The sequence below is a fragment of the Panthera onca genome, chromosome E2 (assembly GCF_046562875.1).
Source record: "Panthera onca isolate mPanOnc1 chromosome E2, mPanOnc1 haplotype 2, whole genome shotgun sequence".
NCBI classification, from domain to species: Eukaryota; Metazoa; Chordata; class Mammalia; order Carnivora; family Felidae; genus Panthera; species Panthera onca.
The window spans coordinates 49,611,464-49,637,555 of record NC_138353.1 but is presented as its reverse complement, the minus strand read 5'-3'; the positions used below and the strand labels follow the sequence as shown (position 1 = coordinate 49,637,555).

At 43.4% G+C, this 26,092-nt stretch overlaps 1 protein-coding gene across 3 annotated transcripts; it reads left to right on the top strand.

Moving 5' to 3' along the window:
- Positions 1-43: 43 nt before the first annotated feature.
- TMEM231 (transmembrane protein 231) lies at positions 44-25,911 on the top strand. Of its 3 annotated transcripts, none has more exons than XM_078439005.1 (9): positions 44-2,257; positions 2,656-2,736; positions 4,093-4,150; positions 7,350-7,519; positions 19,615-19,743; positions 20,076-20,219; positions 22,315-22,396; positions 23,540-23,645; positions 24,002-25,911. In XM_078439005.1, the coding sequence occupies exons 2-9, from the start codon at positions 2,713-2,715 to the stop codon at positions 24,180-24,182; spliced, it is 894 nt and encodes a 297-aa protein (XP_078295131.1). In that variant the 5' UTR covers positions 44-2,257; positions 2,656-2,712; the 3' UTR covers positions 24,183-25,911. The 3 variants fall into 3 exon arrangements, with proteins under 3 accessions (XP_078295131.1, XP_078295130.1, XP_078295129.1); XM_078439004.1 differs by having other exon boundaries at positions 2,630-2,736; XM_078439003.1 differs by lacking the exons at positions 44-2,257; positions 2,656-2,736; positions 4,093-4,150 and adding exons at positions 4,168-6,041; positions 6,279-7,254.
- Positions 25,912-26,092: the final 181 nt, after the last annotated feature.

Sequence of the window (26,092 nt, the reverse complement as noted above, 5' to 3'; positions counted from 1 at the left end):
CCGGCGCTCTTAGCCAGGACGGCGAGCCTGCGAGCGGGGCCACACTCAAGGAGGCGGGGCAGGAGGTGGCTCCGCGAGGGGCTACCGGGGGAAGTGGGATGACGACGGTGGCTACAGGACCGTGTTTGAGGGGTTTTGGTGACTGGGAAGGAATTGATGTCGGGAGCTGGTAACAGGAGTGGGGTCTCGGTGGCCGTTCGTAACGGGAAGAGGAGTTTGGGGGTCTGGCCGATAGAACAGGGCTCTTATAGAGGACTTTTCATGAGGGAAGTCTCATTGATGACACGGGGAGGGATTTTGGCGGTGTGAATGCCAGAAGAAGAGTCTCTGGTGGTTGGTGACGGCGAGGGGAGTCTGTTTAGGGCATTGACAGTCTGGGAGTATTGTTTGGTAACAGGTTGGGGGCTCCATACAGGGAGTGTGACTAGTTTGAGGGGATTGGGTGAGGAGAGGTACTGATGACAAGCTGCGGGTTCAATATTAGAGACAGCCATACTAGGTTGTCATGGACCAAGAAATGGAATTTAAAGAAATTCCATTTCCTTCCTTTATTCATGAATAAATGTTTCAGTAAACATTTAAGAAAAGGTATCACAATTATGCATTTGAGGGTAACATCGCACTGATCACAAACAGACCCCTGAACGTTAACTGCAGAGGAGTTAGAAGTGATTGTCAGGCTGGGAGAATTCCCCTGAGGGTTGGTCATAAGACAGGTTTCTATGGCAGTTCAGCAATCACAGCCTAGGCTGTGTGTATGTGTGTGTGTGTCACCTGCCTGAGCATATGCCTGGAGGTTCTCCAGTGATGTCACTCCTTTCTTCCTAGCAGAGTCATCAGGACAGTCTGCTCGGGGTCAACATCTGTTTATGAGCTGATGAATATTAATAAGAATATTCATTTAATTGGGCACATGATCCTTGCCATGTGCTTGTGATTCTGATGCATCTGAAAGGCTTGTATGTTTGAACATTGTCATTCAGCATTTCCTGCAGTTGTAATTCCTGATGGGTGCTGTGGAATCTAGCTTCATTCTACAAGTATTTTGGTTATTTTAAGATTGAATGAGCAACCAAAATAGATTTTTGTTTGCTTGTTTTCTTCTAATGAAGTGAAAAGTCCTTTGAATTTCATACCTAGAAATTATTACTGTTGCAAACAGGAGCACTGTTCTAGGTGTTAGGGAAAAGCAGTGAACAGAACAGACAACACTTCTTGCTCCCATGGAGTTTGCATTCTCATGGGACAAGACAAAAAATAAATGTGTCAGGTAATGGTAGGTGCTGTTTAGAAAATAAAGCAGGGTTGCTGACAAGAGTGATGATAGAATAGAATGCTAAATAGGTGAAGTGGTTGGCATATTCTAGCAACAGGAAGGAAGCCCTTGTGGCTGAAGCTGACTAAACAAGGGGGAGTGTGTTAGAAAATGAGATCAAAGAGATCTATAACAAAACTGTGTTGAGCTTTGAATTCCTCGTGAAGAATTTTGGATCTTATTTAGAACGAAATGAGAAGCCAACGGAGGGGGGGCGCCTGGGTGACTGAGTCGGTTAAGTGTCTGACTTCGGCTCTTGTCATTATCTCACAGTTCGTGAGTTTGAGCCCTGCGTTGGGCTCTGTGCTGACAGCTCAGAGCCTGGCGCCTGCTTCGGATTCTGTGTCTCTCTCTCTGCCCCTCCCCCGCTCATGCTCTCTCTCTGTCTCTCTCTCAAATGAACATGAAAAACAAAAATTTTTTTAACTTAAAAAAAAGTCAGTGGAGGTTTTTTTAGCAGAGGTGTGACATGTTATGGCTTTCCTTTTGAAGTGATCAGGCTAGCTTCTTTGTAGACTGTAAGAGGTTGAGAATGGCAGCCAGGGGAACAGATAAGGCTATGTTGATAATCCAGGTAGAAGACGATGTTGGCCTAAACCAAGATGGTGTCTGTGGAGGTGGTGGAAAGCAGTTGTATTCTAGATATATTTTGAAGGTACAGCTGACAAAATTGATGATAGATTGGATATGAAGTGTGAGGGAAAGCCAAAGTCAAGCACTTTGCAAGGATGGAATTGCCATTTACTAAAATAGGGTGGAGCCAGCTTCTGGGGGGGGAGGGGGGGACATGAGAATCAAGGTTTGGTTTTGGCTGTATTGAGTCTGAGATGCCCAAGAGACACATCCAAGTGCAGTTGTGGAGTAGGTGAATAGATCAATGAGTCTCTCAAATTCAAGAGAAAAGTATTTAAAGTTATTGAACTGGATGAGATCAGCTAGAGGGTAAGTGAAAAAAAGTGAAAATACCTATTTTACAAATAGAATTAAACACTGAGGAATGAAGGTGGATGTTCACCATCTGATAATCAGGGAATCAGTGGAGGGGTTAGAAATTAGACTGAAGGGCGCCTGGGTGGCTCAGTCAGTTGAGCATCTGACTTCGGCTCAGGTCATGATCTCACAGTCCGTGATTTCGAGCCCCACGTCGGGCTCTGTGCTAACAGCTCAGAGCCTGGAGCCTGCTTCGGATTCTGTGTCTCCCTCTCTCTCTGCCCCCTGCCCTGCTCACACTCTGTCTCTGTCTCTCAAAAAGTGAATAAACGTTAAAAAAAAAAATTAAGAAATTAGACTGAAGACCCCTGCTTCCTTTTACAGAGCAGGTCATTGTGTTCTAATCCAAGGCCTGCGTATACCATGTTGCACCTGGAAGACCTTAGTGTTCACTTCTTGAGGGAAAGATGCCATCACTCACCAACTTACAGGCATGTAACTTGATGGTCTCACTAATGTGCACTTTCTCTCTTCTAGTTTACCTACTTTCTTGATAATGTCCTTTTCCGGTTCACTATTCTAATTAGCTTCTTCGATCTGCCTTGATGATATACATCACCTTCTTTACCTATCAGGCCATTATATTTAGCTTACTGAATGTTCTGAAAATACTGAATGCCTTCATTGAGGGGATGACAATTTGAAAAGGTGAGTCAAAAGAAAAAATAGGATAAGGAAAATGTGCAATTACATATTAACAGACATATAAAACATGCAGAATAAATGGCAAATATTGGAGAGGTATGTGAACATGAATGTTGAGAGATGGCTAATGCCATGGAGGCCAACACAAAACCAAGTAAGGTTTATCAAGAAAGATTTCACAGAGAATGTGAATCTTATGTTTCAGAGCGAAGGGTACATTTTCCAAAGAGTAAACTTCCCTTAATAGATAGAAACAAAGGCTGGGTTGGAAGAGGGAATTGGGAAGCAATATAGATAAATACTGGTGAAAGGAATGTTGGAAAGCCTTGAAGCAAGCATTTAGGCATTTGAAACTTTTTCAAGATAACCCTGAATGAGAGCTTCTAGAAAAGATTAGAACATGGTCAAAATGTGTAGTTTTAAGAGAACAACTCTCTTTGTCCTTAAGATAAAGTGTATGAAACGTGAGACAATTAGGGAAATGGAAACTGAGAACTGCGGTCTCAGTTACAAATATATGAAAATGGCACAATATACACAGACCTTGAGCATTTTTAAAAACTCACATTCCTTAAACCACAAAAACTAGCTTCTTCAAATCATGGAATCAAAGAGTAAATATTTGTATCCATTATGATTTTTTTTTTAATTTTTTAATGTTTGTTTATTTTTTAGAGAGATAGAGCATGAGCAGGGGAGGGGCAGAGAGCGAGGGAGACACAGAATCCAAAGCAGGCTCCAGGCTCCGAGCTCTCACCACAGAGCCTGAGATGGGACTGGAACTCACAAGCCGTGAGATCATGACCTGAGCTGAAGTCGGTTGCTTAACCGACTGAGCCACCCAGGCGCCCCTTGTATCCATTATTATTAAATACTTTTGCAAAGCTCATGGCATCCCAGGGGAGGTACTTCATACACCTAAATTCTCAGCAGTCACCTCCCTGTGTTTCAGCTGTGACTAAGCTGACACTAGCTACAGTTTGTGTTTCCTTCTGTTGAAAGAAGGAACTTTGAAGGCAAACACCTCTTCCTCAGTGTAGAGCCACCCTCAGGAGGCAACTAGAACCATCTATTCTGGAGTCTTATTTTAATGGTTATTTATTTATTTATTTCAGTGATGTTAACATACAGTGTTATATTAGTTTCAGGTATGCAATATAGTGATTCAACAATTCTATACATTACTCAGTGCTCATGAAGGTAAGTGTACTTCACCCATCTCACCCATCCCCCCACCCACCTCCCCTCTGGTAACCACCTGTTTGTTTATATAGTTAAAAGTCTGTTTTTTGGGTTGTCTCTTTTTTTCCCCCTTTGTTCTTTTGTTTCGTTTTTTAAGTTCCACACGTGAATGAAATCATATGGCTTTAATAGTTATTTAAATAAATGAAAGTCATTCACTTAAATCACAGATATAGTATAATGTCAGAATCATAATATAGATTTCAGCCGTACAATTGCTGTATTTAAGAGCTGTGTTGCCACCCCAGAAAAGGTTTTTTTTTTTTTTAATTTTAAATCCAAATTAGTTAACATATAGCATAATAATTATTTCAGGAATAGAATTTAGTGATTCATCACTTACATGTAACGCCTAGTGCTCACCCCAAGTGTCCTCCTTAATGTCCCTTGCTCATTTAGCCTATCCTCCTACCCAACACCGCACCAGCAACCCTCAGTTTGTTCTCTGTATTTAAGAGTCGCTTATGGTTTGTTTTCCTTTCTGTTTTTATGTTATTTTTGCTTCCCTTCCCTTATGTCCATTTGTTTTGTATCTTAAATTCCACATATTAGTGAAATCATATGATACTTACCTTTCTCTGCTTATTTCGACTTACTTCGCTTGGAATAATACACTCTAGTTCCATCCACATTGTTATAAATGGCAAGATTTCATTCTTTTGGATCGCCAAGTAATATTCCATTGTATACATATATACATTCAAGAGTGGCTGCACCAGCTTGCATTCCCACCAGCAGTGCAAAAGAGATCCTCTTTGTCTGCATCCTCGCCAACATCTGTGGTTGCCTGAGTTGTTAACGTTAGCCATTCTGACAGGGGTGAGGTGGTATCTCACTGTGGTTTTGATTCGTATTTCCCTGATGATGAGTGATGTTGAGCATTTTTTCATGTGTCGGTTGGCCGTCTGGATGTCTTCTTTGGAAAAGTGTCTATTTGTGTCTTTCGCCCACTTCTTCACTGGATTATTTCTGTTTTTGGGTGCTGAGTTTGATTAAGTTCTTTATAGATTTTGGATACTAACTATCTGATATGTCATTTGCAAATATCTTCTCCCATTTTGCCGGTTGCCTTTTAGTTTTACTGATTGTTTCCTTTTCTGTGCAGAAGCTTTTTATCTTAATGAGGTCCAAATAGTTCATTTTTGCTTTTGTTTTCCTTGCCTCTGGAAACATGTCAAGAAGTTTCTGCAACCGAGGTCAAAGAAGTTGTTGCCTGTTTTCTCCTCTAGGATTTTGATGGCTTCCTGTCTTACATTTAGGTCTTTCATCCATTTTGAGTTTATTTTTGTGTATGGTGTAAGAAACTGCTCCAAGTTCATTCTTCTGCACGTTGCAGTCCAGTTTTCCCAACACTATTTGCTGAAGAGACTGTCTTCTTTCCATTGGATATTCTTTCCTGCTTTGTCAAAGATTAGCTGGCCATATGTTTGTGGGTCCATTTCTGGGTTCTCTATTCTGTTCCATTGTGTCTGTTCTTGTGCCAGTACCATACCGTCTTGATGATTACAGCTTTGTAGTATGGCTTGAAGTCTGGAATTGTGATGCCTCCAGCTTTGGTTTTCTTTTTCAGGATTGCTTTGGCTGTTTGAGGTCTTTCCTGGTTCCATACAAATTTTAGGATTGTTTGTTCTAGCTCTGTGAAGAATACTGGTGTTATTTGGATAGGGATTGCTCAGAAAAGTTTTAAAGCAAGGATGAGTAGTACCAGACCATATATGTCAAAATCTTATGGCTGTTATTGTCATCTTAGACTATGGGGAGGACCCTGGATAGTTTTTCCAAATTGTCATGTCTTTACCTCTCAGGTGTCTGTGTTGTTAGGATCTCAGCTATTCTCTTCATCTAAAAGGCATTTCTAGGGGGGGCGCCTGGGTGGCTCATTCGGTTGGGCATCCGACTTCGGCTCAGGTCATGATCTCACGGTCTGTGAGTTCGAGACCCGCATCGGACTCTGGGCTGACAGCTCAGAGCCTGGAACCTGTTTCGGATTCTGTGTCTCCCTCTCTCTCTGCCCCTCCCCTGCTCATGCTCTGTCTGTCTCTGTCTCAAAAATAAATAAATGTTAAAAAAAATTAAAAAAAAAAAGACATTTCTAGGTTGCCTTCAAAATAGAGGCATCAACTACCGATTTTTCTCTGAACACACTACCTTTTGGAACTGCAATGTGATCCTTCAGGGCCTCCTTCTGCCAGGAAATACTGGCGGGGGGTGGGGGGCGGTGGTGATAGTGGTGGAAGCATTCAATTAAGTGATGAGCCAGTGTCATCTCTGTGGAGGACCCCAGCTTCCCTTAGAACCGGTGGCGAAGCTTGTACCCAGTATAAGGTAATGAAGTATAGCCGAGAACCATGTAGTAATTATCTTTTATCCCTCGAAGATCTCAGAGATTTGTGTCCCGTTTCTCTGTCCTGTTACGGAGTATAGTGAAAGCAACAAATTTTGGAGACAAAGGGACCTGGCTTTGGTCTTAGCGGGGCCACCGCCAGAACTACAGCCACATTTGTGTTTTCCTGTAATGTATAGTGTGCTGTGACTGATTGGACTTAACTATGCACAACACTGGGGATTAACAGTTGACACATAAGCAGGTAGTTACTTCAAGTCAACTTTTAGGAAAATCCTATTTTGCGCAAGTATTAACACAGGGCATGGCGACGATTCTGGGCTCGGAAATACCCTTTTTCCACTTAGCGTTTGGAAAAGGAACGTAAGGCCGAAAGGAGGTCTAACGCCCACCAGCGGGCACCGCCCCCTCTTAGCCCCACCCCTACCAAGGCCCCGCGTTCCTTGCTATTGGTTCCTCTCGCTGCGCCGTCCGTTGCCGTGGAGACCAAGGCTATGGCAACCAGGAGAAGCCAAACTTGGTCCTTCCTCTGGAACCGCGAGGGCTCCAGGACAAGGGGCTGGACTCCGCGCGGAGTTCATGGCGCTCTACGAGCTTTTCTCTCATCCGGTGGAGCGCGGTTACCGCGCGGGGCTCTGCTCCAAGGCCGCGTTGTTCCTGCTACTGGCCGCCGTGCTCACGTACATCCCGCCGCTGCTGGTGGCCTTCCGGAGCCACGGTGAGCTTGCCCGCGGCCGCAGAGCGCACAGTTCCCCGCGGCCCGCTGTGCCGGTGCCCGCCTTCGTGACCTCCCCATTGCCCTCTCTATCTCAGGGCTTTGGCTGAAGCGGAGCAGCTACGAAGAGCAGCCGACCGTGCGCTTCCAGCACCAGGTGCTACTCGTGGCCCTGCTGGGACCCGATCACGACGGGTTCCTGGCCTGGAGCACGTTCCCCGCCTTCAACCGACTGCAGGGGGATCACCTGCGCGTCCCGCTGGTTTCGGTAAGTGGTTCTCCCTCAGGCCTAGAGGCCCACCGGGACTGGGAGAGGGTGGCGGGGGGAGGGTGAGCGGCCCGGCCTGGGGAAGCCCAGCTTGGGTCTTAAAGGTCGTGAACCCACGAAAATTGTGTACACAGGCACATTGGCCTGTGTATATGTTTAATTTCCCGGGAAGTGACACTGTTGACTCATTTGACTTCAAGCAGTCCGCAACCCCAAGAAAGTTAACCACTGCTGTTAGCATGTGTCCTACACAGAGACCCGAAGCCTGGGGACAGCCTGTGTCTCGTCCCCGTCATTTCCGTGGGCCTGGCCTGATGGATGAGTGGTCGCGAAAATTCCTTTATGAATCACAAAGGCCGAAAGGTGTTCTTATTAATTACCCCACTGTGTCGCTGCATTTGTGCATCGCCCCAGAGACCGGCAAGGGCATGCATTTTTAATGCAGACCTGACACGTGGAAGCCGAGGCGCTCATTGGTCAAGGGACCTCCCCAGAATGTGCTGGGGGCCCAGTCCCGCCTCCCTGGATTTGTAAGCGTGGATGCTGCTCCATTTTGCAGCTGTCCAGGATGAAAAGGAAACATTTTACTGTCTGTAATTTAGTATTTGGTTCAGGATGAGTGTTTCCTCTACATTCACCCCCTTTCTGCTCATTTTCTGAAAACATTTTCCTTTAGAAGTATAAAAATTCTATTTTTTCTTCTTCCAAAGTTGAATCTCTTTACCCACAAAAAATTTTTTAATCTGATTGGACATATGAATAACAACAAACAAAATATGAATTCAGATTGTTTTTTTCTGATTACTTTAAATTTTCATATTTTTTTCTGGTGGTAAACATGCATGCTCATTGTAAAATATTAAAGAATTACAAGTATATATAATGACAAAGGTACATGGTAGGCATATGTATACTTGTTAATTAACCTTATTCTTTTTAAAATCTGCATAGTATTTCACAATATGGAATAACTGTAATGGATTTAACAATTCTCTCTTGGTGAATGTTTGATGTGCTTTTACTTTTTCACGGTTAGAATACTGCAGTGAACAAGATTTTGAGTAAATCTTGCACCTTTAAACATCAAATTGTAAGGAATTGGAATACAAGCTGTTTGTTGAAATTGTATCAGTAAACATAAAACTAACCAAGGAAATAATTACTAAATCCAGTGAAATAAAAAGTAAGGAAAAAGGAGAAAGGTAAAGGATTTACTTAGTCATAATTATGGGAACACTGAATATAGATTGACTAACCAAAATGAGGGTTAAACTCAGTTGAGGAGTGGAGGGCAGAAAACTAACCTTTCATCTCTCCTTGTGGCAAGTCAATAGAGAATGCCCAACACTGAGAAATACAGAAGTGCCTGTGCCAATGTTATTTAAAGACATGGAGATACATTTCTGCACAATCAGTAAATGAGATGAAAATATTTGCCATGGGGCTGGAAGTCTGCTACGTTTTGTAACAAACATTGTTGAACACCTTTGATTCTTTAAATGATCAGGTATTTTAAATTAATTTTAGAGGCATCTGGGAGGCTCAGTCGGTTAGGCGTCAGACATCGGCTCAGGTCATGATCTCACAGTTGGTGGGTTCGAGCCCCACATCGGGCTCTCTGCTCTCAGCATGGAGCCCGCTTTGGATTCTCTGTCTGCCTCTATCTCTGTCCCTTCCCCATATCTGTTTCCAAATTGCATTCTCCCTCTCTCAAAAATAAATAATAAAAACATAAAAAAATTGCCAGATGGGATTAAAAAATTGACTTTAAAACATAGAACTGGAGTAGGAGATAAATCTCCTTCAATAACTCCTCACGAATCATTACATGTTGCCCATTTTTATTCTTACTGGAGATGATAATGCCTGTGGAGAAGGGTGACTATGGATGAGAGACTGTGTCAAGATGTGCTTACTTTTCACTGTATACCCACTGTATTTCTCGTGTTCCACATGCATGTGATTACTTTCCAAAAGTGGAAGCAAAGGCGTTGTTTATTCCAAACAAAAAATTAACTTGCTCGTTTTACTTTAGGTTAGTATTCCCTGTCTTTTAAGTTTTTGGTAGAAGATTTTTTTCATCACATTTGTGTATTCCTCTCTATCATACTCCCTGGTTACTTGAGTCTAAGAATTAATTAGGAAAACTTAAAAATAATCATGAAAACAAGGATACAACATTAGGTTTTATTCATTTGTTCACCCACCAACTGACTGGCTTCCCCGACTGACTGCTAGTTAGCGAGGCTCTTATCTCTGTAACCGGAAACTACTCCCTCAAGAGCACTGCTCATGTTCCCCCTGCTTCGCCAATTTTTCGTCCACGAAACCAAGACAATCTCTTATTTTTATGGTGCCCAGAACTATTAATCCTTTTTAATACCAGGTAATTTTACACTATGTAACACAAAGCCAAAGCTCCTTTTTCCTAGTCTTTCTTTTCCCTCCATTCCAGGCCAGTGTCTATAAGTAATCTATGACTATGTCATCTGTGTTCTTTCTCAGTAAATGATTTGCTTCGTTCTAGCTGAGCTCTTGGTTTGAGAATAATTTCCAATCATAAGATATAAATCAATGAGCTAGAAGATATAGTGCAAGTACAGATCTCAACAGCAACTCAACAAATAAACTCATTAGGAATAAGCTTAACAAGAAATGTACAAGATCTATGTAAATAAAAAGACTGGTGAATGACACAAAAGAGATCAAAAGAATGGTGATTTCTGTCATACCCTTGGATAGGAAAATTCAACATCATAAAGATATCTCTTCTCCCTTGGTTAATCTATACTTTCAATGCATTTTCAATGAAAACGTAACAGTTTGGAGGGATAGACAGAAACTCTAGCACAAAGAGAAGGGTAATACAAGGAGAATAGCTCTATCAGATAATAAACTATACGTTAAGGCCATAATAAGTAAAGCAGTGTGGTTTGAAGAACTTGTATAAAAAGTATAGAAAAGGACTCATATATCATAAAGGTGGCATTTTAAATCAGTGACGAAAGCTGACTTACATAATAAAATGGTGTAGGGACAACTGGGAAGCCATATGGAAAAAGTTAAAATGGAGCCAGGGCTCAGACTCTACACCAGAATTAAAGTCCAGACAGATAAAAATTCAATTTAAAATGTGAAATAAGGGGCACCTGGGTGGCTCAATCGGTTAAGCCTCCAACTTTGGCTCAGGTCATGATCTCACGGTTCGTGAGTTGGAGCCCCGCGTCAGGCTCTGTGCTGACAGCTCAGAGCCTGGAGCCTGCTTCAGATTCGGTGTCTCCCTCCTTTGGCCCCTCCTCCACTCATATTCTGTCTTTCTCTGTCAAAAATAAACATGAAAAAAAATTTTAATGAAATAATTAATGAAACAAATGGTGGGCGAAAGCTTTTACATCTTGGAATAGGAAAGGTTATTCGAAGTGTGACATTAAATCTAGAAGCCATAAAAGAAAATTTGGGGTAAATTCAACTCTATAAAAATAAAAATTATTTTTTAAAACTATGGGCATGGTAAAACCCATAAGCACAGTCAAAACCCAAATGACAACTAGGACAAAGTTTTATTATTTGTATCACTTGTAAAAAGCTCCTTTCCCTAACACAAAGTGCCTACAGATCTATAATTAAAAGACCAAGCACCCACTAGAAAAACAAACAAAGAATGTAAACAGTTCAGAGAAAAGGAAACATATTTGACTCTTAAATATATGAAATCACACGCACGATTAGAGAAATGCAAAGAATATATTGAGATGCCATTTTTTAATCTATCAAATAGGCAAAAATTGAAGTGTGACAACACCGTGGTCAAGACGTAGGGAAGTGTGTGAGCACTTTCGTATGCCACTGATGGGAGTGTAGATTGGAACAACCTCTTTGAAGGAATACATGTCCTTATTTATCAAAATTACAGATGTACAGGCCTGCTTCAGGCCTGCTTCAGGCCTGCTTCCATTTCCAGTGAGGTACCCTAGGTTTGTGCACACATGTGAAACGAGTTATGTAAAAAGTTGCTTATTGCAGCATTGTTTGTAATTAGGTAAACAACCCATGTAGTAATAGAAGACTCAGCAAAGAAATTGTGGTACATCTGCCCAGTGGAATGTTGCATAGCTTTTTTTTTTTTTTTTTTTTTAAGTTTATTTAGTTTGAGAGAGAGTTCCTGTGCAAGTGGGGGAAGGGCAGAGAGAGAATCCCAAGCAAGCTCCATCCTGGGCTCAATCTCAAGAATCATGAGATCTTGACCTGAGCCAAAATCAAGAGTCCTAGGCTTAACTAACCGAGCCCAGGTGCCCGGCATATCTATATTTTTAAGTTATTATTTTTTTAAATTTTTTTTAAATATTTGTTTATTTTTGAGAGAGAGAGAGACAGAGTGTGAGTGGGGGGAGGGACAGAGACAGGGGAAGATACAGAATCTGAGGCAAGCTCCAGGCTCTGAGCTATCAGCACAGAGCCCAACGCAGGGCTCGAACTCATAAACCGTGAGATCGTGACCTGAGCCAAAGTCGGATGCTCAACCAACTGAGCCACCCAGGCTCCCCTAAGTTGTTTATTATTATTATTATTATTATTATTATTATTATTATTATTAGAGAGAGAGTGCATGCATGCACACACACAAGTTGGGGAGGGACAGAGAAAGAGGAAGAAAGAATCCCAAGCAGGCTACACTCTAAAGCAGGTTTGACACGGGGCTCGAGCCCACAAACTGTGAGATCATGACCTGAGTTGACATCAAGAGTCAGACGCTCAACGAACTGAGCCACCCAGGCACCCCTAGCTATTTTTTTAATGAAGTGGATCTCTGTATATTGAATTACCTCCAAAAGAAATTGGTAAGTACAAAAACCAAAAATTATATATTGTAAGCTTCCATTCATATAAAAATAATAGAAAAAATAGCAACATATGTGTGTGTGGTTGTATACACATATACATATATGCATGTTCTTTCTCTGGAAGGATTCAAAAGACACAACACTGATTGCTCTGGGGAAGGAATTAAGTAGCTAAGGTTAGGATGGGAGAGAAACTTTTTCACTATATGTTCTTTTGCTGTATACCCTTTTACCTTTTAAATTTTGTACGATAAGAGTGTAATACATATTCCAGATTTTTAGACTATAACAACAACAATTTTTAAAGGAAAAAATTTAGAAAGTGCCCAAGTAAGGCAAAAACAAACCAAAAACAATAACAGCTGCTAAGTATATAAAGTGACACAGCCGCTTTGGAAAATAGTTTGCAGTTCCTCAAAAAGTTAAACTAGAATTACCGTATTTTCTAGTACCTCCATGCCTAGGTATATGTGTACCCAAGAGAATTGAAGACCTACAGCTACACAAAAACTCATGCACAAATGTTCATAGAGGCTTTATTTCTAATAGCAAAAAACCCAACCCAAATGTCCATCAACAAATGAATGGATAATTGAAATGTGTTATAGCCATTCAATGGAACATTATTCAACCACAGAAAGGAAGGTTCAGCGTGGATGAACCTTCAAAACATGCTAAGTGAAAGAATCCAACCACAAAACAGCACAGCGTATGATTCCATTTATATTAAATGTTCAGAATAGACAAATCTGTAGAGACAGAAATTAGGATTCCACAGGCTTGGGGAATTGGGGGAGGGGAGAGATGGGTAGTGACTCATGTGCTTGGGGTTCCTTTTCTGGATGAAGAAAATATTTTGAAATTGAAACTTAGATAGTGGTCATAGTTGCACAACTTTTGAATATCCTAAAATCTACTGAACTGTATATTTTATCATATGTGAACTAAGTCTCAGTTTTGTTTTAAACCAGGTGGGTGATCTTATGGTAACACACCAGGGAAGCAGTGGTTTTAGGTCAAGGTTTGACCAAATGCTGGGGAGTGGCTTTGTGGTTGCTAATTTGGGAAAATGCCTCAGCAGTCAGAAACGGCCTTGCTTCTCCTTTTGGTCAGATCACCTTGCACGGCATCTCTAAAGTCCCTATGCTTTAAATGCTTTCAAAGTCTGAGTTTCTTGTTGTTGCTATTGTTGCTAATGACAGAAGGGAAAAAAAAAAAGCACAGGGTGACCTCTCTCTTCAATAAGGTGAAGGTGACTTAGCTCTTTAAGGCATGTGTGGACCCATAGAATATGGGGGCTGAAGGCTATAAAGGGATTCAGGAAGGTGAGTGGGGAGCATCATGCGTCTGAGATACCCATTTTGTTTTCACATCTCTCAAATCAAAATCTGTCCTCTCTAAGGTATCTTACAATAGCTGCTGCCGGGAGACAGGCTTGGCATAGTCCTCATTGCCTACCCATGTGCAAACATCAGATGTGCCAGGGTCAAAACTTCCAGAAGGGACAACGGCATCTTGAAAGAAAACCCCAGCAACAATAATTAAACATTATCTTAACCCTGAGAACCAAATGTTGGCCATTTGGAAGGTTCAAGAGGCACTTAAAAATAGGCTAGCTCTACATAACTTTTAAAATTTGTATTTGAGGGAGGGAGGGAGAGAGAGAGAGAGAGAGAGAGAGAGAGAGAGAGGAGAGAGAACGCGTGTGAGCTGGGAAGAGGGGCAGAGGGAGAGAGAGAGAGGCTAATTTTAAGCAGGCTCCATGCTGAGCATAGAGCCCAACGCGGGGCTGGGATCATGACCTGAGCTGAGACCAAGAGTTGGATGTTCAACTAACTGAACCACCAAAGCACCCCATAATTTTAAAGCCTGCTTAAGAGCCCAGACCAATGGATTTTAGTTAATTTTTAAAAACTATTTTATCAGAAAAAAAATTTTATTGGGGCGCCTGGATGGCTCTGTCGGTTAAGCGTCTGACTTTGGCTCAGGTCATGATCTTGCGGTCGGTGAGTTGGAACCCCGCATCAGGCTCTGTGCTGACATCTCAGAGTCTGAAGCCTGCTTCGGATTCTGTGTCTCCCTCTCTCTCTCCCCTCCCCACTCACACTCTGTCTCTCTCTCTGTCTCTCAAAAATGAATAAATGTTAAAAAATTTTTTAAAAATATTTTACCAAAAGACAAAATTACATAGAAAAGCATGGCTAACATTGAGTCACAAAGTGATGCAAGAGTATCAACATGTAGAAGTTTTAGGAATCCCTAGATCAATTTATTATGTATATATATGTATATGTATATACATGTATAGTATATATACATATAATAATATACATATATATGTATGTACATATATATAAATAAGTGTGTGTGTGTATATATATATATATATATACATAGTTTTATTTGAGAGAGAGTGGGTGAGCAGGGAAGAGGGGCAGAGAGAGAGAGAGAATCTTAAGCAGGCTTCACACTCAGCACCAAGCCTGACGTCGGCCTCAATTCCACGATCCTGGGATCATGACCTGAGCGGAAATCAAGAGTCAGACACTCAACTGACCAAGCCATCCAGGTGCCCATATAATAGGTGCTAGGATATAAAGTAACGGTGCATTTTATAATTGTTGGTATCTTAGGTTCATTGAAATGCAGGTAGCAAGGATTTGATGAGTCTAGGGGCCATAAAGTATTGGTCCCTACTTTGCTGGAGACCGAAAGACTGTGCCAAAGAATATTTTCAACATTAAAAGAAAAAAATGAAACACCTAATGATGACAAGTAATACAGCACGATGGACACTGGTATACACTAAGAAATTAAACTTGGGGCACCTGGCTCGCTCAGTTGGTACGCCATGCAACTCTTGATTGTGAGTTTGAGCTCCACATTGGGTATAGAGATTACTTAAACATAAAATCCTTTGAAAAAAATTAATAAATTAACCTTTGATGAAAGAATATGATATGAAAGAATTAAAAGGTATGAAAGCAAACAGGGGCCTAACAAAATTCCAACAAGCCATCAAATACTAAATACCATAGAATCTCCAATGGGGAAAATGTTACAAGTTGGAGCCCTCTGGAAGGAATGGCGGTGATTAAATTTACAGCAACTCTCACAGTCAGGTGGTGTGCATGTCAGTGGGTCTTGTTCCGCTCCACACCCATCCTCCTCCACCCCGCTTTGTCCTGCTCTCTGAGTTGCTGAAAACCACATCCTCCTTTGCCCACTGGCTCTCTGTGAGGCTCGGCCTGTAGGAGGTATGATGAGCTTACTTCTGGGAGTGGGAGAAAACTTGAAACTACAACCAGAGGGAAGAACCATTGCCCGGGTTAAGCAAACCGAAGGAAGAAGTCTCCTCCAGCCTTATTGATTCCCTCTGGTGGGTTCTTTCTTCCAGGCTCCTGAGGTCTGGGTCCCAACTCCTTGAGGTAATGCCAGCCTCTTCCCTTCCTTCTGCAGACCTAGGTGTGGTGCTGCTTCCTGCCGTCACCCTAACTTGGTACTCCCCTCCTGCCTTTCTGATCCTCTAATACCTTTGTTACTAATTATTCCCTGTACTACACTCCCTCTGTTAAAGTTATTGTTTACTTTTGTTTCTGTCTTCCTCATTGGCCCCAGATGGATCTAGGCACACTGATGAGAATTGACTAAACCTACCAATGCCTGCATTTATCTCATCTAGTATATTTGTATTGATTTCACATATATCCTAAAGGATTATCCTGCTTTAACCACCAGAAATCTTTAAAATTAGGGTTCTTTTTTAAAAAAAGTTTATAATGTTTATTTATTTTTTTGAGAGACAGAGAGAGAGTGGGGGAGGGGCAGAGAGAGAGGGAGTCACAGAATCCAAAGCAGGCTCCACACCATCAGTGCAAAGCCTGATGTGGGGCTCAAACCCACAAACTGTGAGATCATGACCTGAGTCGAAGTCAGACACTTAACGGACCGAGCCACCCAGGCACCCCTGAAATTAAGGTTCTTGTGGGCTATTGTAGAAGGAGCACTAAATAGAGCCTGTAAATCTAAGTCCTAGCCCCAGTTCTGTCACTGGGTCCCCTACCCTTTCTTAGCCTCAATGTAATACTGTAAAGAGCTCTTTTTAATTATTGCTAATTATTACTATAGCTGAGGTATGCAGAGGAATCAGATGGGACAATCAATGGATATACAAATTGCTTCAAATTGCACATATGCCTTATAAAAATAAGGTACTGGTATAATTTATGAATTCTCTCAGCCAAACACACCAATCGGGTTTTAGATACTAACCTTGAACTTGTGTTAAAGAAGTATTAGCTCTCTGAATGCCTGCCTTTAGACCTGTTGCACATGTGTTAAGCTTGATTTGAACTCAGCGGAATGAAAGGGTGGATGTCATCAGTGGTCCAAGTGCTGGCACAGAAATGCAGCCCACCCTGCCCACCCTGTGGGGGTGACAGCCGGACCTGGCGGCGGGCACTTGTGGGAGATGCAGTGCATACATCATTCGTTCACCCCTCTGCTGCCTTGGCCTCAGCCTCCACCTCCCTCCTCACCCACTCGGCGGCACTGGCCTCGTCGCTCCCTTAAGCACTGACCCACTTTGCACACAGCGCAGAGCGCGGAGCGGGTGAACTTTGTCAGCAGGGATCACTCTTACCCCAGATATTTCTGTGCCTCATCACCTCACTTCATTCTAGCCTCCCACAGTCAGATATTCCTGAAAATTTCCTGTAAAAAATGGCTGTGAAATCCTACCCTGTCTTTCTTTCATTTCAGCCTATTTTATCTCTCTTTGTGGCACTTACCACATTTATTTGTTTATTGATTTATTTTCTGCCTCCCTGGCCGGGGACAAAAGCGCCATTAGGGTAAAGAGTTCATCTGTTTTGGTTGCCATTATATTCCCAGCACCCGACAGTGCCTGGCACCTAGTAGGCCCCTAAAAAAATACTTGACAAAGTAACGTGTGAATTTAACAGGCAGACACTAAATTATTCCCCGGTGTCAGATCCCTGTCCTGTGTGAACTTGAAGCAGAAGTGTGTGCACAGACAGAACACAGACTTACAAACTTTGATGCTGGCTTTTTGCAAAAAGATTTGTCCTACCCAACATTTTCCCCTTGAGGGTTTGGTTTTTTAAGTCTGGGCGTTTTAGTCCTAGAAAGAGGACGAGATTCTAAGTCAAAGATGAGGTTTCAAATCCAGTCTTTACCACTACTAGCCACACATGACAAACCCCTCCATCTCCCTGAACCTCAATTTTCTCGTCCATACAGTGGGGATAATACTCGCTCTGCTTCCCTCAGGCTTTATTGTAAAGATCAAATAAAAAATGCATTTCTGTCCCTCCCACACTGTGTTGGGGTCTGGATTCTTCTGGCAACTCATTCCAGCCACTCTCCTGTCCTGCAAGTGGAGACGTTTGATCTTTGTCTTCCTCTCCACTCCTAAGATCCAGAAGGCAGGGGTCTGCTACATAGAGTTAACGCGACTTTGTCTCGCCAGTCTTCCCAACCGAAGAAAATTCACGGGAAGACAAGGCAGCCTGTTCCCCATCCTACTCAAAATTGCTAATACCTCATTGCCTCAGCGACTTGATCGCCAGCCTTGTAACAGATATCTCTCCCCTACACCTGTGAAGCTGATGGAACAGGACAGAGAAAACAGAATCCGACAGAAGAGAGAGAGGGCAGGCTTCTCTGTCACAAGGCCTAGGATAAGGACATTATTGTCTAGAAGGAAAGACATGATTGAAAGGTCCTGAAAACTGAGCTGGCTTCATTTCAAACAACCGTAGTAGCCCGAAAAAGAACAAAGAATCTCTTCCTTGCATGGTAGTAATGGCGGAAAGCAAAATGAATCTGTTCACAGAGCATGCAGATGAGAATGTTGATATACCATAGTAGAATCTTTCTGAGGACGTACAGGGGAAAAGGGTCACTTGTAGCAACAGGATCCAGAGCTGTGCCAAGGAATCGTGTCACAGTGATCTTATTTCAGTGACCATCTTCCCGGTTACTCATTTTAGGGTCCCTATGGGGTGGGACTATGGGAGGTGAGGCCGGATTCTGGTGTTTTTTATGAGCCGTCATTTGCCTTTTTCCTTCCTTAGGTCTCTGTTTTCCCTACTTTCATGTGCATAATTTATAAATCATCTGTGTAGTTTTAATGCCTCACTGATTTTACATAGCTTCCTTTTTCATTGTGTTGATTGGTACTAAAAGAGGCACTCAGCTCCCAAGCCCCGACATCAGTGATGAGAATGAGGTCCAGTATCGACAGTCTAAAACAAAGATGCTCGTGGTTAAACAAAGTATACGTAGAGCTCGGTGGTTTTCTTCTGAGTCTGTTTGGGGGAATGTGTAATGAGGAAGATTCATTTCTTTTCTATTTAAAACATTTTTTTTAATGTTTATTTACTTTTGAGAGAGAGTGCAAGACTACAAGCAGGGGAGGGGCAGAGAGAGAGGGAGACAGAGGATCGGAAGCAGGCTCTGCACTGACAGCACAGAGCCCAATGCGAGGCTCGATCTCACAAACTGTGAGATCATGACCTGAGCCAAAGTCGGATGCTCAACCGACTGAGCCACCCAGCTCCCCTTTTTTCTATTTTAAAAAGCTGACTTCTAGGGGCGCCTGGGTGGCTCAGTCAGTTAAGCGCCCGACTTCGGCTCAGGTCATGATCTCACAGTTTGTGAGTTCGAACCTCGCATCGGGCTCTGTGCTGACAGCTCGGAGCCTGGAGCCTGCTTCACATTCTGTGTCTCCCTCTCTCTCTGCCCCTTCCCTGCTCATGCTCTGTCTCTCTCTGTCTCAAAAACAAATAAACATTAAAAAAAATTTTTTTTAAATAAAATAAAAATAAAAGGCTGACTTCTAGAGAAGCAGAAGGCAATTCTAATGTGCTATTTAAATATTCCATGTAAACTCAAGATGTGTTTCCAAAGAAAAAAGAACACGCCAGCAGCACAACAAACCAAAAAGATCAAAGGAGACAATGAAAAAAGAAAAATGCCATCCCGGTGCTGTTGATCTTGCCGCTTCAAGTTCCTCTTCAGTTTGAGAAGCACTAGTACGAAAGCTCAGAGGCCACGCACATGGCGTCTCTTTCCCTGATATTGATCCATTTATACCCATTTATTCCTTTGTTTCTTTTGGTGGGGGAGATAAATCCTGTGAATAGCAAAGGAATGGGTCACGTGTACAACAGTGGCTTCTTCCCAGACTCATTAAGGACCAGGGTCACTGGCCCTCTTTGGGTTTCCTAGACTCGAGAAGAAGACAAGAACCAGGATGGGAAAATGGACGTGTTACATTTTAAACTGGAGCTTCCTCTGCAGTCCACGGAGCACGTTCTTGGTGTGCAGCTCATCTTGACTTTCTCCTACCGATTGCACGTGAGTCCATTCCTCGCGGCAGCCCGTCCCCTCCCTTTTGTCTTTTAATAGAATGGAGCCCTCTCCCTGAGCTCTAGGGAAACTCACGCTGCAGAAGGCTCTATTATGAGGTGTAGTTTGGGGTTTAATTGAGGCAAATCGAATGCTTCTCATCGGGGTCCTATTAATGTAGGTGAGATGCTAAGACGCTCAGAGGGTTTTCTGTGCTTCCTGCTTGGCTAACCCTGGTGTTTAAGGGACTAGTAGGCAGCAACCACAGACAGGGATGCTGGGAACGCAGAGCCTTCCGATGTGACTGAAATGGCTATCATCTCTCCTTGTGATGATTTCAGAGGATGTCGACATTCGTGATGCAGAGCATGGCGTTTCTCCAGTCCTCCTTTGCTGTGCCAGGGTCCCAGCTCTATGTGAACGGAGACCTGAGGCTGCAGCAGAAGCATCCCCTAAGCTGCGGTGGCCTTGACGTTCGGTACAACGTAAGGGTGCTTTTTACTGTCCGCCTCTTTTGTTTCTCTCTGTTACCGTTTCCCAAGTTCTTTGAAGAGGGAGGACATGAAAGTTGGAAATAGCATTTTTCTGTGGGTGGCACGGAAGAGGATTTCTGAGGAATTCTTGCCATGAATTCTTTCAAAACATAGAGACAGATACACCTGTATTTGTATCTAAAAAGAGGGGGGGAAATCTGTCTTTAAGAACTAAACTGCATGTTGTTTTTGGGTGCCCGTGTGCACACACACGGCACATTCCAAGCGGTGTTTTGCAGTTCGTGTAAAACACTGGGGGAATCGTACTAACCACCGTTTATTAAGCACATAACATACGCCAGCCCTGCGTTAAGAGGTTTAAATATATCATCTCATTGAATCATGACAGCAGCCTCGTGAGACGCCTGCTCCTGTCATTTCCCAGCTCTCCAGCCTCTTGTCCTATCACGGTCCCCCTGGCTGCTTTCTAGCCACACGGGCCCTTTTGCTGTTCCTCAAGCCTGCAAAAGGAAGTTCCTGCCCCCCCCACCCCACCCACCCCCAGGTTATGCACTTGGCCTTTCCCTCTGCCAAGTGTCCACACAGCCTGCTCTGCTACTGCATTCGGGTCCCTGCTGGAATATCCCTGAGCACAGTCCTTCCCTGACACTCCTTTCTAAACAGCATTCTCCTCCCTGCCCACCACTCCACACCTAGATTTCTTTTCTGTACTTCCACTGGAAATATCAAAGATCTGTTTTCAGTTCTTTGCTAGCTGTTTTTCCCCAGTGGCAAAAGCACTGACATCTTCTATACTGTCACTCCAGTACCTAAAACAGGCCTGGCACACTGAAAGCACTCAGACAGATTTGTTGAAAGACTGAACTCTCCTTTCACACATGAGGAAACTGGGGCGGATAGAGACTAACGAATTTTCCCCAAATCCTGCCGCTTGTAAATAACAGAACCATGAACTGTCTCTCCGGGGCTGGAACTCATGCATATGATCGCTCATGACTAACCTTTCTTTTACCACATGGGGGGCCCACATAAGTTGGGCTGCTCTACTTTTGAAAATGAAATTCAGTGTTATCAGTTTTTACAGGCAAAAACTAGGACTGTTCCAGATAAATGTATTTATGCTCACTTTAGCCATAATCAATATAAGTTAAAAAAAACAAAAGGAGGGGGACTATAAGATATAAACCTTTTTTTTTAAGCTTATTTATTTTGAGAGAGAGAGAGAGAGAGCAGGCATGCATGAGCAGGGGAGGGGCAGAGAGAGAGAGGGAGAGAATCCCAAGCACGCTCAGCAACGTCGGCTCAGCACAGAGCCCAACACGGTGCTGAAGACTGCAGCTGAGTCTGACACTCAACCGACTGAGCCACCCAGGCACCCCAAGATATAAACATTTATATGAAGGTTTATATAGTAACATATGTCAACAGGAATGTGATATTAGAAGGCAGGAGATCGTTTCCTTCTTCAAAGGATTAGATGCTTATTATTTGTACTTTGTCCTATTTCCATTTCTACACTTAAAAGAGATAAATTACAGAGCATTCAAGGAAGAGCAAGAAAAAGACAAAGGGGTTGAAAATATGGTCTCCTTAAAAAATGTAAGGAATTACTGCTCCCCTTGGAATAGAGAGGGGTATTTTATAACTAGCTGTAAAACCTGTGAAAGGTGGATATTGACCCCTGTTTCTATCCCTGCAAAAGGGAAGACTGAACGTAGATGATTTAAATTATTGGGGTGGCTCAGTCAGTTAAGCGGCTGACTTCAGCTCAGGTCATGATCTCGCAGTTCATGAGTTCAAGCCCCGCATCGGGCTCTGTCCTAACAGCTCAGAGCCTGGAGCCTGCTTCAGATTCTGTGTCTCCCTCTCTCTCTGCCCCTCCCACTCTCTATCTCTCTCAAAAATAAATAAACATTAGAAAAAATTGTTGCACGGGAGGTCATCCATCCTTGAAGAAAGGGTTACTGATGTCTGAGCAGGCCACCATGCACGAGAGGCCAGTCTCAGCTGTGGGTGGGTGGGAGGAGAGAAAGATGAGTGGAAAAGTGGCTGGGGGCTCACTCCACACCCTCCTGCCACATCCCAGGTGTCTGTAATCAACGGGACCAGTCCTTTTGCCCGTGACTATGACCTCACTCACATTGTTGCCGCTTACCGGGACAGGAATGGTGAGTCACGGGTACAATGCACTCAGCTGCTTCTCCAGGACCTTCCAGGTCAGTGGGAGCATTGGACAAAACCACAACTGGAGCTCTTGTCATGATAAAAATGTCCAAGCCAGTGACTACTCAGTGATGGGAGGGGAACAGGCTACCCAGGGTCTGTCCTTTTCCTCCTGATCTAAAGACCCCGCACCCCGCCCCTGCCATCGCTACTCTTAACGTCCAGCAGGTGAGTGCTCATTTATGTCCCATGTTTATTGATCACTAGCTTGATGGATTTCTTTTTTTCTGTAAACACCTAATTGAGTTGCTCCCCCACCACACCTGTAAAAGGAGCCAAAGACAAATTGCTAACCCTGGCTTTCAGCTAGAAGTAGGGAATGTGACTGACTTACCCCCAAATAAGCAGCTGACGTAGAGCAGGGGGCCTGGCGTTCTGGCTGGAACGCTGAGCGTGTCCATCCCTCACAGAGGAAAGGCTCTCGGGCCAGTGTGTGTGCTTGACTCAGCACATTGGTCTGGTTGGCCGTCTGAGGTTTCCTCTAAAGGCATCTGAAGCATTACGTGGCAGCCGGACATCGTAGATACCACCCACACACATTTATCAAGTTGTGAGGACCACAATCCCAGTACTTCTTCCTGAATTTTTGTAATACACTGGTGGCATTATTCCCAAACCAGAGGAATGTTAAAACAAAAACACTCATCTACAACTTTTCTTTCTTTATTCCTTCCAGTCTTTGTCCATATGCAGATTTTTTTTATACAGCTCTTATCATAGTTTATAAAACATTTTAGGATCCAACTTTTTTTTTTTGTACTTCATAATGTAAATATTTCCCCGCGCTACTACAAAGTTTTAATTGGTATTATTTTTAGTGGTAGCATAGTATTCCTTTGCTTAGCCATTCAACAGTGGAAGAACACACAGACGGTTCCAAGTTTGTAACATAAATATTTTGACAAGTGTTTCAACAAATAATTTGTGAGCAGCTTTGCACAGTCAATTCTCTTTCCTTCGGAGTCATTTTTTTGGGAAAAGTTCTGATGTGCAGAATTCGCATGAGGGGTCAAAGAATACTTTGATAGTCCTTATTATTTTATTGAGAGAGCATTCATGGATTGATTTAACTCCTGCTTGTGTTGCAGTAACCACCGTCCTGATGGACTCCGACCCCATCTGGCTGGTGGGAAGGGCCGCCGAGGCTCCATTTGTGATTAACGCCATCATCCGGTACCCAGTGGAAGTCATTTCATATCCTTTCTGTTAAAGAGCCATAGTAGCTCAGTTTCAAAAACAGGAAAGTGCCTCCCTTGTCCCAAGAAGGGACAGATATGGGAAGCCTCCTATTGGAAATTGCTTAAATGACTCCGTCTGCTGTTCGTGCAGGGACAAAAAACAAACAAACAAAAAAAACAACCTCATTTCCTCTTCATATCTCTGGACGATTCTTCAGACCAGAATCATCCATATGTATGTATTAATAATCTTCTATCGTCCCTTTTATCATAAGGGCATTTGAAACATTTTTGCCATTTCCTGTCTAAACTAAACCTTTGGCTTAACTTCCACTTAGAAAATATCATCTGTGACTCCTTAACTGGCTGTACTTATCTACCAGGATTCTGGGAAATGATAAAGTTTGCCTGGATCCAGTATGTCAGTATCCTGCTTATCTTCCTCTGGGTGTTTGAAAGAATCAAAAGATTTGTGTTTCAGAATCAGGTGGTGACCACGATCCCTGTCACCATAATGCCCCAGGGAGAACTGTATAAGGAGCACTTATCATAAGACCATTTCTGAGAACTAAGCAGGACCCTGGCTACCTCAGCCTTGTCTTCTGGGAACGGCCATCTTAAGAAATTTTTGCAAAGAGCTCCTCATGGACACGTGCCCGTGTGTGTCCTTTTCCTATCAGAGACAAAGGACAATGCGTTGTAAGTTTTCTCTACACAAATTCCATGTCTTCTAAGCACCTCCAAAATCTTCAGGGACTAGTTTGTGGAAACATCCAGAGGTTCCTGAAGGCTATAATTTGCTTTTTTTTTTTTTTTTTTTTTTTTGCCTTAGACTTGAATTTCAGGAGAAAACTGCAGTCAGTTCAGAACTCTTGGAAAGAGTCCCATCTCTGGTCAAGCAAAGACTTTTCCTCTCTTGAACTGAGAAACATGCTATGCATTTCTTCCCACTATTGTAAACCACTTTTTACTCTTTTCAGGCCTCTCTTGTGAGAGATATGCAAATCAGTAGCACTTTCCACTCCTGAGCATCTAAATTTCCCATTCAGAACTTTGGTTTCCAGAACTGAGAGGTCCTTGAGGGGGAGAATGGGAGTGAGAGAAAGGGAGCGCTGGAGAGCACATGCACGCACACGTGTCCAGTGGACGACTCCAGGACACCGGGACCATCCACCTGCCCTCAGGCTAACAGACACTGGTCTGTCATCAGCTGGGCTGAGCAGCCCTTTATCCCTGCCCTGCTGTGGCTGGCTTTGTGCCCTGCCTTTTGCCCTGTCTGTGCCCCTGGAACAGCAGGCTGAAGCCAGAGTGCTCTTTCGCTCACAGTCCCCTCCGCAACAGTGGGGGAAGTAAGGATTATAACAACAGTTTCTTTCTCTCTGGCCCTGACCCAACAGCCTGGACACTTGCCACTCCTCCTCCTTGACAGCCCTCCCCCACTTCTTGAAAAGGACACGGGTGACAGAGGACCTGTTGTTGGTATTGGCTCCCACTGCCAACAACCACAGAGTTTGTTTGGAGGGCTAGCAGGAGACCCAGCTACTTGTATTTCCTGTGATGAAGGGACAGGGTGCCCGTCAGAGTGAGCAGCTTTGGGGAGAACGAACAAGGTGCACTGAGGGGGTAAAGAGGACGCTTGCCCGCCCAGGACAGCCTAATCCGGCCTGGTTGTTAGCAGAATGACAAGCGGTCCGACAGGGTCAACCTCCTGCCTAAGTGAGTGTCATCAGGATGGCACTGCTGAAATGGGCCTCTGTTGCACACAGAAGGCTAGTTCGCCGTTCCTGGCCTGAGGAAATGAGCTGTCCTCAAAGGACAGACGGATCTGCTTTATGATCCCAAGATGTTACTGGCACTGGAGACACGCCTGCTCTGAACCATGCTTCAGGCCCACCCACCCACACACTCCTCTACACGCGTATGCCTCAGTTTACCTTGGAGATTCAGTTCTCATTTCCAAAGCACCTTTTCTTCCAGGCTGACCAAGATAAGAGTTTTGGAAACAGCCACTTTGAAGTATTCAAGCACAAAACTAGCTTAACACTGGCCCCTCTGCCTTGTCTTTTACTATCTAGGGCTGTTTATATACCTACACAGTTTTTCTTGGGATTTAAATGAAAAACGGTTTCTGGTTTGAATCACAAAAAGGTAAGGAGAAACGGGAAGATCGCTAAAGACATGAATTAACACCGCTTTGCATTTTGTTAAATTATTTTCAGGCAGAACTTGTATAAAGAACCATGATGTTTTGTACCTTTCTAATTAAAATATTCAAAATGGAAGGCTGCACGTGTCTGTTATGAGACGACTTCGCAAAGTGGGTGGGGATGGGGAGGGCAGAGGTTGCGCACGCTTCTCCCAGTTACTCACCGGCAGCCTTCCGTTGCCAGGGCTCTGCCCAAAGACCTTGGAGCTTTTGTTAGCTCTTTGGCAACATCCCCTGGTCCTGCCCCAAGTAAATGT